General features: G+C 34.1%; 1 protein-coding gene across 4 annotated transcripts in view; it reads right to left on the reverse strand.

The window, feature by feature from the left end:
• Nucleotides 1-15093, reverse strand: part of HBS1L (HBS1 like translational GTPase) — an 82972-nt gene that overhangs the window by 40530 nt on the left and 27349 nt on the right. For 3 of the 4 annotated variants that reach the window (XM_036315952.1, XM_036315950.1, XM_036315954.1), the window contains exon 5: nucleotides 11540-11614. The exons of the other annotated variant lie outside the window; for it this stretch is intronic. In XM_036315952.1, coding sequence (XP_036171845.1) covers nucleotides 11540-11614 — 75 coding nt within the window. The remainder of the gene's footprint in view (nucleotides 1-11539; nucleotides 11615-15093) is intronic. 4 annotated transcript variants of the gene reach the window in all.

Here is a 15093-nt window from a genome sequence, read left to right on the forward strand (position 1 = left end):
TATTCTCTAAGCCAGTGATTCTCGGTTTGGCAGATGTTGGATCAAAATAATGAAGACAAAAAATAACAATAAAAAAATAACAAAGACATCTTTGCCTCTTCCCCTTTGAAAACCATTGTCACTGGCAGATAATGATGCTGACAAGAAAGTGTCAAATTTCTGAGGTCCTGGGACAGAAAGAAAGTGATTGAGAATGACTTATCTTGTCTAAAACTAATTATTATAGATGAAGTGAGGTTCTTGTAAGTTAAACAACTTGTCCAATCCAGTTTGCACATTATAACTATCTGCCACTTGTTGACTGGTTTTAAGTTAACAACTAAAAAGATGTTTGAAAATCTGCCACAAATGAGGAATCTAGTTCAAATGACCTGTTAAGGTTCCTGGCCTCATAATCCTATTTTTAAAATAACTACTTAGCCTATTCAGTGAGAATCTCTTCCCCATACATATACCAGTATACATCAGTAATCACTAATGACATCTACAGATATTTTTTTGACTACTTAATACTATCACCCACATCAAATAGGGTATTAGTTAACGAAAACTGTTCTTGAAGAAATAATATTAAATCCAATAAAAAACAACCAAGGTTTTGGGTTTTTAAATATAAAATCCATAACTAAACATGAGAAATATTACTAGGGACATTTTTTAAAAGTAAGCTTTTTTACCTGGTGGCATTAAGCAATTTCAGATTTAAACAGTACAAATAAAGATGTGAAAATACTGGTACAGAACACTATTTTTTGTTTTAAATAAAAAATGCCTTCTATAATTTCTTAATCAATGTTTTAAAAGTAAACTGTGAATCAAACTGGGATCTAAAAAATGATTCCACATTTTAAAATGTGTGTGCAGATTGGCAGATAGATGAATAGACATAGATGAAAGCTAAAAAGAGGAAAAACGTAAGCTACAAAATGGTATATATAATTGCATGCAAAAACCTTAATAACACAAAGAATAAAAATGCATTGGAAGGAAATGACAAAACCCAACCGTTGTCTTTGAGTAAGAAAATTATGAGTAACATTTTCCCCTTTATCCACATTAAGAATGTATTACCTTGATATTGAGAAAAACAGTAAGTTAACAGGTGACTTAAAATATTTCAACGGGAGGAAGTAATTTTTTTATATTTATATGATTAAGAGAAATATTCAAAATAAATTCACAATAGACTCAATGTAAAACAGATTCACAATTTCAAGTCATTCAGATCAAAACACCTTGGCTAAAAAAACATTTCAGGTTATTTAGAAAAAGAAAAAAAACCAGTTTTCTAACTAAGTTCACTCTTTCCTATCAGTCAGTCATATTATTCCTATAAAAATTTCAATATGCTAGTACATACTGGTACATGCAAAGAAAAGATTCTCAAAAATTCAAAGAAATCATTGATAAATTTTCAGTGAAAAATGACTTCAAATATGAAATCATTTCACTGAATCTGACTACACATTTAAATTCTAGTTACCACATGTACATTCAGAAAGTACATCAACAGGCTATAGTGAATAAACCACTTCCTTTGAAATTACAGCTGCACTGTGATTTATTCAGTATGAATTATCTTTTCACCTTAAAACATCCTTTATTACATAATTTGCCTCATCAAATCCATCATGCGACATCCATCTCGTACAGAAGAAAAAAACTTTGTACCCAAAAAGATTCACTGGGATCAGAGTTCAATGTTCTATAACTATAACTGAGCCAGCAATTTTTTAAAATTAATAAACTTTGGATGAACAAACCTCAACCTATATATTAGACTGGATTATATACCTTGAGGTAGCATATACACAATTTATAATATAGTGTAGGAAATACATTTTAATTATGATATTATGACCATTCTATATCAATGGGAATTCTTGCTACTTCAAGAGTTTAGGAATAAAGGCAATACTGTGCTACTATTAATTTTTCTTAAAGAAAAAGAGAAACCATTTATATCTTATTTGTAAATATTTAGTACTGAGATAAAATTTTTATTAGACCAGAAAGAGAGCAGTCTACAAAACAAAGCCTTTTTATTTTACTGAAAGAAACTGTATATATCCAAACCCTTTAAAAAATACTACACAAATATATCAATGTTGCTTACCATTCTTCCTTAGGCCTCCAGTTTCACCTACTATACACTCTTCCTAAGAGATCTCATCTATAGCCCTATCCCTGCAATTATCTGCCCTTGAGCATCTCCCTCACAAATGATGTTAATCTTTCATGTCTTAAATTAGGCATGATGTTATTATGGGCAAAACTAAGAATATATATTTGAGAAATATCTCAACAATACAAAATAACCTAAATTTAATGAGCTACTATGTGTCAAGAAATGCTAAAGTGGCTTAATATATACTTCATTTAATATCACAACTACCCTAGAAAATAAAATATTATTATCCTAATTTTGCGAATGAGGAAAATGTGATACAGGGTGTTAAGTAAATTGCTAAATGGTTCAGCTGGAATATAAATCCTAGCAGTCTATACAAGTACCTGTGCTCTTCCAAATTCCAGTGGAAACTAACAGTGAGAATCAGCATATTCTAGTCATAAAATTCAGAAAAACAATGAACTGAACAGAGGAAAAGTACAGGAGAGAAATAAAGGTCTCATAGTATGCACATGAGCTAAAATAAGAAAAAAATTTACAAGAAAGTTGAAAATTTTAAGATGGAGTCCAACTAGCAACAAATGATAAACAAAAGTTAAACTGTATTAATCAAATCTAAAAAGGTATTCAATTACATTAATAGTTTCATTATTTAGGTGTCATTTGCACTGTTATTTTAGTGACTATAAAATACACACACATGCATACATACAAAGGCTTACACAGATTCAACCTAAGCCTATCTCAACCTAGATTTGAATTTCTTTTCTAAATTCTGCCTTGGGGATTTTTCAAAGAACATGGCCTTAAAGACAGGGAAAGATTACTGTACCTGAATAATCCTAAGCATACTTGAATAAGTCACACACTATCTCTAGACATCATGTTGGAATTCACATATGGGACCAAGAGTCATTCTTAAATGGTTTAAGACTTGATAATACCCAATATTATTTAATATCCAGAAATAATTGATTTAATTATTTTATAATTTAAAATGATTTTTAAAGCAATTAGTAAAAGGAAGGAAAGGGAAACTAACATTGTATTAAGGGACTACTATATGGTAGATGCTGGGTTAAGGGATTAGTCATCATAAAACTTTGAAATAAAAAAAAATAACTTTGAAGTAGACATTACTGCCATTTTGAAGAAGAAACCAAGTCTCAGCAATTTTACCGAGATCATGCAGATAATAAATGACAGAGTTAGAGGCAATTACTGATCTATTTGAAAGCTACCATCCTCTTCCACTATATAACACACTACCTGTCACAGCATACAAACTGATGCATCTTTAAAATTCTAATGAAAATCTGAAAATGTTTAACACTTCTCTACACAAAAATAAATTTTGAGGAATTAAGTATTAAGTGTAAAAATGAATATAATATTTTCTCCCAAAGATAGTTATAACCTAGAGGTTGGGGTTTGTTATTATTTATTTCATCTGGTAAGTTATAAATGAGTGTGATATAAAGTTTTAAAATTTTTCTATATAAAAAGGTCTAAGCAAAGAAAACAAAAAGACTTGGAAAAATTATTTACAATGCATCCTATATAATAAAAAACTAATATGCAAACTATCCCCTCAGGAGTTCGACCTACTGGGAGTTCAATTGCTTGCTATGACGTGCACTAACCACCAGGGGGTGGCACAGAACGAAGGAAGGCCCTGGCTGGCAGCCCGAAGGCCCCAATTGGCTTTGATCGCTGGCCAGGCTTAGGGACCCTAACTGTGCACGAATTTCATGCACCAGGCCTCTAGTATAACTTAAAAAAGGTTAACATCTGTAATATAGAAGAATCTGCATCAGGCTGTTAAAAATGGGATATATGCACCCCTATGTTCATAACAGCATTATTTACAATAGCTAAGATCTGGAAACAGCCCAAGTGCTCAACAGCTGATAATGGATTAAAAATGGTGGTATTTATTTACACAATGGAATACTATGAAGCTGTAAAAAAGGATCTCTTACTCTTTGAGACAGCATGGAGGGACCTGAAGAATATTATGCTAAATGAAATAAGCCAGACAAAGACAACTATCACATGATATATTAAAAGACTGAAAGACAATGAAGCATGCAACAGACTGACATATTTGAGAGGGAAGGGGGGGTAGGAAGAGATTAGCCAATGAATTTATATGCATATATGCATAGCCCATGGATAGACAATAGTGTGGGGAAGGCATGGAGAGGGGGCGGGGGCAGGGTGGAGAGGATTAAAGTGGGGGAGGGTACATCTGTAATACTTTAAGCAAATTATTTATATGAGCCTCAGTTTCTTCAATCTTCCTCATAGTCTCATAATGACCAAATAAAACATATACAAATAAAACATCAACAATAAGGATAAAATTTATTTTTAAAATGGCTAAGAGCAAAGAATGAGGTTAGGTAATCCCCAAGGATATTATTTTTTATAAAATCATAGATGATGTTTTTAAAGCCCAAAACAGTCAGAAGTCATTTAAGCACCTCAGTTCATTAGATTTTAATATAATCACTTTTTAATAGCACTTGTTCCTTGGGTGGTAATAAAAGGATACTTCTTGAATTAAGTTCAGTTATCATTTGTTGATCATTTTCTATGTGCCACACACTGTGCTAACTGCATCACATGGGTTATTCTGCTGCTCCCAGAATCTTCCAAGTTAGGTACCATTTGCTCATAAATGGTATTCTAGACATTACCAACCTATAACAGCATGGATACAATTTCCAGGGACACATCGATGACTGTCATCACAAGTCCTCCCACTCCCCAAAACTGCATAATCCACCTTTGACTGCTATCCATTCTATTAATGAATAAAAAATTTCAGTAGGACTATAAAGTCCTGCAGTGGAATATAATACCCTTCATAAGACTATCAATATTATTATGATTAACAATTGTAAGTAAATTACTACAGTCTTTCTGAAGGGTAACTTCACAATGCATATTAAAACCCTTAAAAATGCCTATTCCATTTTTCTAACAATACTATTGTAGAAATATCTTTCATAAAATAATTTTAAAAATGCACAAATGTACAAAATGTCAACTGAAGTATTTTTTAAAATAATAAATTGAAAAACTTAAGATCCTATAATAGGTGTTGGGTTCAATGAAATAATAGAATACAGTACTATGAAACCTAAAATTATCCTATATATTAAAGGGTAATATGCCTATCAACAGAATGGCAGAACAACTGGTCACTATGACACACACTGACCACCAGGGGGCAGACATTCAATGTAGGAGCTGCCCCCTGGTGGTCAGTGCACTTCCAGAAGCCAGGCTCACACCTGAGAAGAGCAGCGGCAGTGGCGGGAGCCTCTCCCGCCTCCCCCACAGAGCTAAGGATATCCAACTGCCAGCTTAGGCCCACTCTCTGCTCAGAATATTTGGGCAGGGTTGGGCAGGGAGCGGGCCTAAGCTGTCAGTCAGACATCCCCCAAGTACTCCCAGACTGTGAGAGGGTGCAGGCCAGGCTGAGGGACACCCCCCATCCCCAGTGCATTAATTCTGTGCACCAGGCCTCTAGTTGGTAATACAAAAAAAAGGTCTATGGGTGGTTGCTAGGAGCTGGCAAAGGGGAAAATGGAGAGTTGCTGAATGAGTATACAGTTTCAGTTTTGCAAGATGAAAAAGTCTAAGATGAAAAGGTATGGGCATTTTTAAGTGTTTTAGTATGTATTGTGAAGTTACCCTTCAGAACTTTTTCATCTTGCACAATGTGAATATACACAAGATTGCTAAACTGTATGCTTAAAAAGAGTTAACATAGTACAATATATATGTGTTATCTTACCACAAGTAAAAATAAAATTTAACCAAGTTTTTAAAAAAGTTGTAAGTAGGTCTATAGCTCATGATTACGTTAAAAGGGATTTAAAAAGTGAAGTGTGGTCACAGTTTTTTAAAAAAGAATAATATTTTCTATGTGTAAAAACACAAAGTATTAGAGAGAAGGGCTTTGATATTAGAAGCATCTTATTCTGAATGTTGGTTCCATTGGCTATTTTGCAGCCTTTGGCAAGATGTTTAGCCATTTTTGAGCTTCAGTCTCCAATTGTAAAACTAGGATAAAAATAATCCTTATTCTAAATTATTATTTTGAATATTAAATGAGGTAACATATAAAAGTTTAGTACATTTGGTGTGTAGTTAAGTGTTCATTAATAGGGACAACTATTATTTCTTAAATGCATCAAGTGCTAATAGTTAATTCTGCCTAATGAAATTAGTTATATATTTTCCTTCCACTGGCTTATTTGAATTTTCTACTTTTACTCAACAAACATAAACTCAATAAATGTAAATATATTAATTATTGAATCTTGCTTAAAATGGCACTGTGCTAGCAGCTATAAAAAATAAATTACTCAGGATTTTAAATTGAACAGAATTGTTGTTTAAGTAAGGAATCAAGACTACGAACAGAATAAAAGTAAATAACCTAGAAAAGGACTGAAATTCTTAGGACTATTAATGTGCAAGTATTTAGAAAATGATACCCATTCTCTAAGAATGTCAAAGTCTCTTAAATAGTACTAGCAGAAAAAATACTTCAAAGTAGCTTTTAAATATCTCACTAATAATAAAGCTGGTTTCCCTTACAAACCAGCATTTATGTTTAAGATACTTAACAAAAAACAAACAAGGTCAAATCATTATAACATAAAATTCTGTTGCAAGTAATATATAATGAAAAAGACACTGGAGTGCAAAAGAACTCAGTTTGAGTTACAATTTGCCTCATGTCATATGGAATTAAGGCAAGTTATTTATATGAGCCTCAATTTCTTCAATCTTCCTTAGAGTCTCATAATGACCAAATAAAAATATACAAAGCCTAACACATAGTTTACATTCAACATTATTAATTCACTTCCCTTGAGAGATAGCAGCACCCGGCACAGAATATTATAAACATAGCCACACAAAAAGAAACAGGTAACATGTTCAGTGAGAAAACCCCTGGCTACATCAGGTGCTGCTCTTGAAGCAGACCTAGCCCCTGAAGGACTACTATGAAGCTCTAGAGCAGTGGTTCTCAACCTTCCTAATGCCAAGACCTTTTAATACCAGTTCCTCACGTTGTGGTGACCCCCAATTTCATTGTTACAAATTGAACATAATTAAAGCATAGTGATTAATCATAAAAACAAAATGTAATTATATATGTGTTTTTCCGATGGTCTTAGGCGACCCCTGTGAAAGGGCCGTCCGACCCCCAAAGGGGTCGCGACCCACAGGTTGAGAACCGCTGCTCTAGGGGAAAAGTCTGTGACTTAAATCTATGTTCTCAATGGCTACCACAATTTTCTGATAAAAAGTGAACATGTAATAAATGCTGACTAAACTGAATTTTGTCTTTTCCTTCCTTTCTATCCCTTACTAAAATACCAAGCACTCAAAAAAATATTTAAAAGATTTATAACTGCTTTGGAATGAAATAAGAAAGTACAGCCCAGCCAGTGTGGCTCAGTGGCTGAGTGTCAACCTATGAACCAGGAGATCCTGGGCTTATCCCCAGTGGGGGGCATGCAGGAGGCAGCCAACCAATGATTCTCTCTCATCATTGATGTTTCTATCACTCTCCTCCTCTCCCTTCCTCCCTGCAATCAATAAAAATACATTAAAAAAAAAAAAGGAAGTACATACAAACAGATGTAACCTGATTATAATTTGTATGTCAAAAAAACCATAATTAAGATTAAAAGAAAACTCTGCACTTAACATTCATGCAATTCATATATGGTTCTGGCTATTATGAAGATAAGGTGTTTTGAGTTTGTAGCAAATTATTTTTAAATTAAGCAATTAGTGTTTCAGTTTTTCCAGTGTAGGTGTATATACAAAGAGAATCTTAAGACTTATCTGAGAACATTCTGAACTAGTTTTTTTTACTCAAATAAACCACTTCCTTTCAAAAGCCCACATAATTTTAAAGCAGAAAGTCAAATGATTCTCGTTTTCAGTACATATAAAATTATTTTAATTGCCTGCACAAAATTAGTGATTAAAATTTTTTCACCAATGTAGCTAAAAAATATATATTTAAAAGACATAAGAAATTGCAGTTAAATATGCCTACAAAAGAGGGTTCATTAGTAAAATGAAATGTGTAAGTACATTACTAAAAAGTTCATATAGATTTAGAAGTAGTCATAATATCTCATGTAACTTCTTTGTATTATAGACTTTTCAAACTAACAATAAAAGGACTTATTTCCAGAATAAGGATAAGAAGAAAGAAGTTACATCTCCTCCTAAAAATCTAATCTTACTCTTTCCATTTAGTTACTTAGGTAACATCAAAGAAAGAGACACAGAACAATAAACAAGTAGAAAAAATAATCTTGTTGGAAGTGTTTACAGCTCTGCTGCATATTTTTAATTTCTTGCACTTTCTCCAGGGAACAACCTGCCATCAAGACTCAAAAATTTGAGAATCAACATTTGAGTATTAGATATAAATAATATTTTACAGATATTCAAATAGCAGTAAACAGATATAATACATGAAGTTAAATAGACTGCTGACGCTGTAAAACTAGCAAAAAAATGCTACCAAATAACTATATCCTCATTATGTAAAATTAAACTTTATTTTCTGAATGAAAGCTTACTTAAAGGGAAAACCAGATGAAATTCAAAGGAAAAGGAAAATGAGGCACAATAGTTTTCTAAACAGTATACCAGTATTGTAAAGGCAAACTTTTTCAAAAACAGATCAACTGTGCAGTACAGTCTTAAAGTATATTTCTCCAAAACCTCCAACACTAAACAACCAATTCTCTTAATGGTCTGATTAATATAGAAATTTATTGGCTACATTTATTGTGAGGCATGGAAATATCAATTTTAAAAAGTGTATAAAATGTTAAATTTAAATAACACAATTCCTTTGCCATATCTGTAACTATTTTTTCTTAATGCTCACTTATTTTAAACTACTTTTCTAAAAGAATCAAAATAAACCCAATACTAGAAAAAGGTTCAATAGCAATCAAGAGTTAAACCTCACTTCTCAAAATAATGTTCATTTTGTCTAAACTATTTCTCTTTCAACTTATATTGACCAATTCTAAAATTTTAAACCATAAATAGTATAGTATTTTTCCACAAAGAATGTTTCTTTCAAACAATACTATACATGTATTTCAAGCTCTGTTTTTTTGTGTGGGATAACAAGACTCTGTTACCTAGTTTTATAGTTTTGGGAGTATTTTACCCCTTGGCTGGTTTAAGGTGGCAAAGAAAACACCATCAGAAAACTGCAAGATTGTCCAATGATTTTACTCCCTAAATATTCAATTGTTTAGCAGTCCATTCATATAAATGTATCACAAGTATACGACAACCCATTCTAAGCTTACTTGTATTTGCTACTGGTGACTTTCAATATTATATATGTTAACAAAATGAACCAAAATATTATCGAAGTTAAGAAGACACACCAACAGCCTGGCCGGTGTGGCTCAGTGGTTAAGGGTTGGCCCATGAACCAGGAGGTCACGGTTCAACTGCCGATCAGGGCACATGCCCAGGCTGCAGGCTCAATCCCCAGTAGGGGGTGTGCAGGAGGCAGCCCATCAATGATTCTCATCATTGATGTTTCTCTCTCTCCCTCTCCCTTTCTCTCTCTGAAACCAATAAAAACATATTAAAAAAAGACATACCAACATTTAATATATTATTTTAGAAATTAGAGTTCCAATTTACTATCGTGATAAAAAGTTAATTTTTATATAAGTATTAAGTTCTCATTCTAAAATATAAAAATATTGAAAATTTCTCTAAATGAGTAATAAAAGAAATTTCCTTCCATAGTCTTCAGTAGATTGTCATGATAAAGACCAGTTGATATGGATAATGGAATCATTATGCCTAAGCATCTAAACCTGGGGTCCTTAAACTACGGCCCGCGGGCCACATGCAAATACAAATACTGTATTTGTTCCCGTTTTGTTTTTTTACTTCAAAATAAGATATGTGCAGTGTGCATAGGAATTTGTTCATAGTTTTTTTTTAAACTATAGTCCGGCCCTCCAACGGTCTGAGGGACAGTGAACTGGCCCCCTGTTTAAAAAGTTTAAGGACCCCTGGTCTAAACCTTTGGGAAAAGGTCTGCCCTATCACATATGTAGAAAGAAATAGCAAGGCTCTCAAATCAATCTAGTTTCAAAGGTGAAGGGAGGATTTAATCTAATCAAGTATCCTAGGGGGAAAAATATCCAGTTAAAGAGACAAAGCAACGATTCTTCTATACTATTTTATATTTCTATCTTATTTTTCTCCCAAAGAGAGAGAGAGATAAAAGAAAAGATGATAAAAGATAAAAACAATAGAAAGGGAAAGTTCAAAAGTAAGCCAGTGAGCTCATGAGAAATATAGAGAGGAGGGAACTTCTACAGAAATAAAAGCCACACTAGAAACAGCGGAATAGTAGGAGGAGCAATACAATAATAGAAAATGGTACAGCAATGTCTGCAAAGCCTTCCGTTTATGACATGCAAATATAGGTCACAGAATCATTTTCATATATTTAACAACTTGAATATTTCAAACATGTATATTTTAGGGGAGGAGAGGTGAGAGGTTGAACCAGATGTCAAACAAGAGACAAATAGAAGCCTAATCATGAGAATCAATCAATATTAAAGTAACTATGGTTGGTTTAAAACTAAAGAAATTTTGAGTATAGAATTAAATGAAAATGCTGTAATCTTGGCAATAAATAAATGACAAAATATCAGGAGAAAAAGGGAGAGAAGAGGTCAAGTATGAGAAAGTATAACTCTGATGAGTTCAACTTTTAAAGCCAGGACTCATTAAATAGCTGTTTAAAGTTAATAATTCAGTTAATAGAAGTTTAAATATAGTATAAAAGGTATAAAGGTAAATACCTTATCTAAGAACTGAAAATATTAACAGAAATTATGAGAAATAAAGGAGAAGCAAAGTGTAAGAGTATGGTTTTCTGAGAAAATTAAAATTTTCAAAACTGACCATAGAATAGAGGATAAATCCTATAATGAAATAATTTCAATGCCCTTTAAGTTATATAAGGATAAAGAAAAACTTTCTACATGTTCTACTTAAAAAATCACAAATAACCCACATAGCTATAAATTAATTTTATAAGATAAAATAATCTTAAATATTAGCAATAACAAAAAAAAATTCTGAGATGTTCTAAATTAAAATTACAGCAGAGCGAGAGGACACTTCTTCCTTGTGGACTTTGCTGGGCCTTTCCCAGAACTAGCACTGCTTTACCCTCTCCCATCCGCCTCCCTAGAGCTAATGTAAATCCTCTCAGAACTACTTATATTGTCCCCTGCCCCACTTGATGTTTAAAAATGCTGCAAAGCTCGGGGATGATGGTTTTGTCTTTCCTACCTAGCCACACTGCTGGTGGTGTACACTCCGTGTCCCAAGACAGGTCTTCTTTATTTGCTAGCAATGGCCTAAACCCTTTTAAAAAAAAGACTTTTAGCTATGGAAGTTAAAAAAAAGTTTATCAACAAATAAGATTCATCAAATTAAAAGAATAACCCATTATGACCAATTAGGACTGTTCCAATATTACAAGACTAAATCAATACTAGAAAACCTGTTTAACAGGGTAATGTCTAAAGCCTTTTGCATCTATGAAGACAGTATATTTTTTCTCCAAAAATATTTTGATAACATTAAACATCTCAATAAAAATTACAATTGGATTTTTTCAGTAACTCAACAAGCTGTTTCTAAAGCTCATATGGGAAGAAGAGCCATGTACAATAACTCTGGAAATCTATAAAAAAAAATAAAGAGAGCTCTAGCAGGTTTGCCTCAGTAGACAGAGCTTCGGCCTGCAGACTGAAAGGATCCTGGGTTCAATTCAGGTCATGGACACATATCTAGGTTGCAGGCTCGACCCCAGCCAGCCATGAATGGCCAGTACAGCAGGCAATCATGATGTGTCTCTCTCACATCAATGTCTCTCTCTCTTGGTCTCTCCCCCTTCCTTCCACTCTCCCTAAAAAATCAAGGGAAACTCTTCTACCTGCTCCCATTGTGCAATTACTTTTATGACACTATAAATATGCCTTTGTATATATGGCATGTCATAACAGTAAATAGATGGCTTTTTCAAAAGTATTTTCTGATATGCATATGTGCCTTTTAATGTTATTGACGTCCTAATTCTAATTTAGTAAAATGACTATAAAATAAGTGGTCAATAAAAGTTATCTGATTCTGTAATTGTCTAGTTTAAGGTAAATCTTCTAATCCATTATTGTAAAAATAGTATGCTTGAAAAATGTAAATAAATACAGATGTTTAGCTGTGCTTTAAACTATAAAAAAAATCAAGGAACAAATGTCCTCGGGTGAGGATTAAAGAGAGAAAAATATAAAGAGAGAAAAAACAGCTGGATCAAAGGCTCAAATATTTTAAAAACTAAAAATGAACTTGTCAAACACATTAGAAGAAACAAATAATTTTTTAAAAATTAAAGTAGAGTGGAACTTTGAAACAAAAACCTATGAAAGATTGATAAATTCAAATATATTAAAATTAACAATTTGTCTTCTAATGACCTTGAAAAATGGCAATCAGAGAATGTTATTTTCCATGTATATCACAAAAGATGAATTATTATTTGAATACATAAATTAAATATTAATATATAAAACACATACACACATTCCTAAAAGTCATGAAATATAACTAGCAGAAAAATGGGCAAAGATTAGGAACAGATAGCTCCAAGTAAAAGAAATACAAATAATTTAAGTATATGATAAAGCAGTCAGCCTCACTCATTAAAGAAATATAAATAAATGAACATTTTTTTCTAATTATCAGGTTGGCAAAAAATTATAAATGATGCAGACACAGAAGTGTCTGGTATCCTCCCCTTTATGTAAAAATATACGTATGTTCACATCCTATATAATATTAGCATATTAGCATATTATATAGGATGTGAACATACCTATATTTTTACATAAGAGGGAATATGCTAATAGACCAGGGGTGGGCAAACTTTTTGACTCGAGGGCCACGATGGATTCTTAAACTGGACCGAAGGGCCGGAACAAAAGCATGGATGGAGTGTTTGTGTGAACTAATACATGTTAACACTGCTGCTGGTGAAGGAGCGGAGGGGAGAGCAAGAGAACCCTCCGCTCGTTCAGCTGTGCAGGCTGGAGAGAACAGCCGAACGGGCCAGATCTGTCCCGAGGGCCGTAGTTTGCCCACGGCTGTAATAGGCCCTCATGCCATCACAAAGATGGCACCGCCCACAGCCAATAAGGAGGGAATATGCTAATTGACTGCCATGCCCTCCAAGATGGTGGCACCCACAGCCAATAAGGAGGGAATATGCTAATTGACTGCCATGCCCTCCAAGATGACGGCACCCACAGCCACAAGATGGCGGCGCCCAGTCCCCTCAGCCCCTCTGGGGCAGCAGGCGCATGGCAAGGCGGGCCCAGTTGCTCTGTTCACCTGCCTCCGGAGTCCCCCAGTCCCCTCAGGCCCCCCAGCCGCCCAAAGCTCAGGTAACCAGGGCCGGCCAATGCTTGTGCTGCCAGCAGTGGCAGTAGCAGAGCTGTGATGGGGGCATCGCCTTCCCCTGATTGCCGGGTCGCCTTCTGTCCCTAAGGGCTCCTGGACTGTGAGAGGGGCCAGGCCAGGCTGAGGAACACCGCCCTCCCCCCCCCATGTCATGCACGGGGCCGCTAGTATATATATAATATGCAAGTCAAGTTTCTAGAAGAATAAAGAAATAATTTGCTTACAGATTTGTTTATAGCTTCCTATGGAGGAACAAGAATGTGAAACTGTATAGGGGTGAGACTTTTTTCTTTCCTACATTTATGTGGACATATTCTAAGCTGGGAATACAGCAGAGAAAATATGAAATCCTTGCAGTGGGGAGACATAATAAACAAAGCAACTGTACACACACATACACAATGGCAGATGATATAAGTGATGTGATGAAAAATAAAGTAGGGTTACAAAGGAAAGGGACTACTTATATGGGGGAAGTATAAAAGGAATACAGTGAAATACAGGTACATATGAAGGTTTCCCTACCACAAGATTGGGAGTAAAGTGATATGTAAATTACAACCTAAAGAGCAATTAGTCAGGAGGAGAGAAATAATGGTGGGAGAGAGAGGGTGAAAAGCAGAGAAAACTCAGGTGTTCTTAGGTGGGTTTGGGTAGAGTGTACACAAACAGAAACCAGTTCATTAAAGGTCATATAATTTAAAACATGTATACAAGGGAATAGAAAATTAAAGCTATATTTTGGGAAGTACAGTAAGTGTTTTGGCGGAAATAAACTGAGAAGAAACCAGTTAAATGTCTTAGTAACTTTGTCCAAAGCTAAGGGGCTTTATGAGAAGACACAGCAATAAGGACAGACAGTAGTGAGTTGAAAAACATACAGTAAATCCTCATTTTTCACAGATTCCAAATTTGCTAATTCACCTACTCGCTAAAATTTATTTGTAACCCTACAGTCACCTGGGGCACTTTCAAAGTCACTCAGAGACAAGTGCAAAGGAACAAAATATTTGACCTTCCCAGCTGAGGTCGCACAGGGTAACACTGTGCCTGTTTCAGCTCTCACACTGTACACAAGTATCCTTTTCATGACTGGATAGTGCCACGTTTTTTGCACTGTGATTTTAGTTTGTAATTTTGCTGTTTAAAATGGCCTCCAAGAGTAGTGCTAAAGCACTATTTAGTGTCCCCAAGATCAAGGCAGCTATGATGGGCCTGATGAATACAAGATGTGTTAGATATGCTTTGTTCAGGCAAGAGTTACAGTGTTACTGGCTATGAGTTCAAAGTTAATGAACCAATAACATATAAACAATTTATATTAAATAAAGTATCTTTAAACAAATATATAAAATAAGATTATGTATTAAATTGTTTGACAAAAA

This window comes from Myotis myotis, unplaced genomic scaffold (genome assembly GCF_014108235.1).
Source record: "Myotis myotis isolate mMyoMyo1 unplaced genomic scaffold, mMyoMyo1.p scaffold_m19_p_7, whole genome shotgun sequence".
NCBI lineage: Eukaryota > Metazoa > Chordata > Mammalia > Chiroptera > Vespertilionidae > Myotis > Myotis myotis.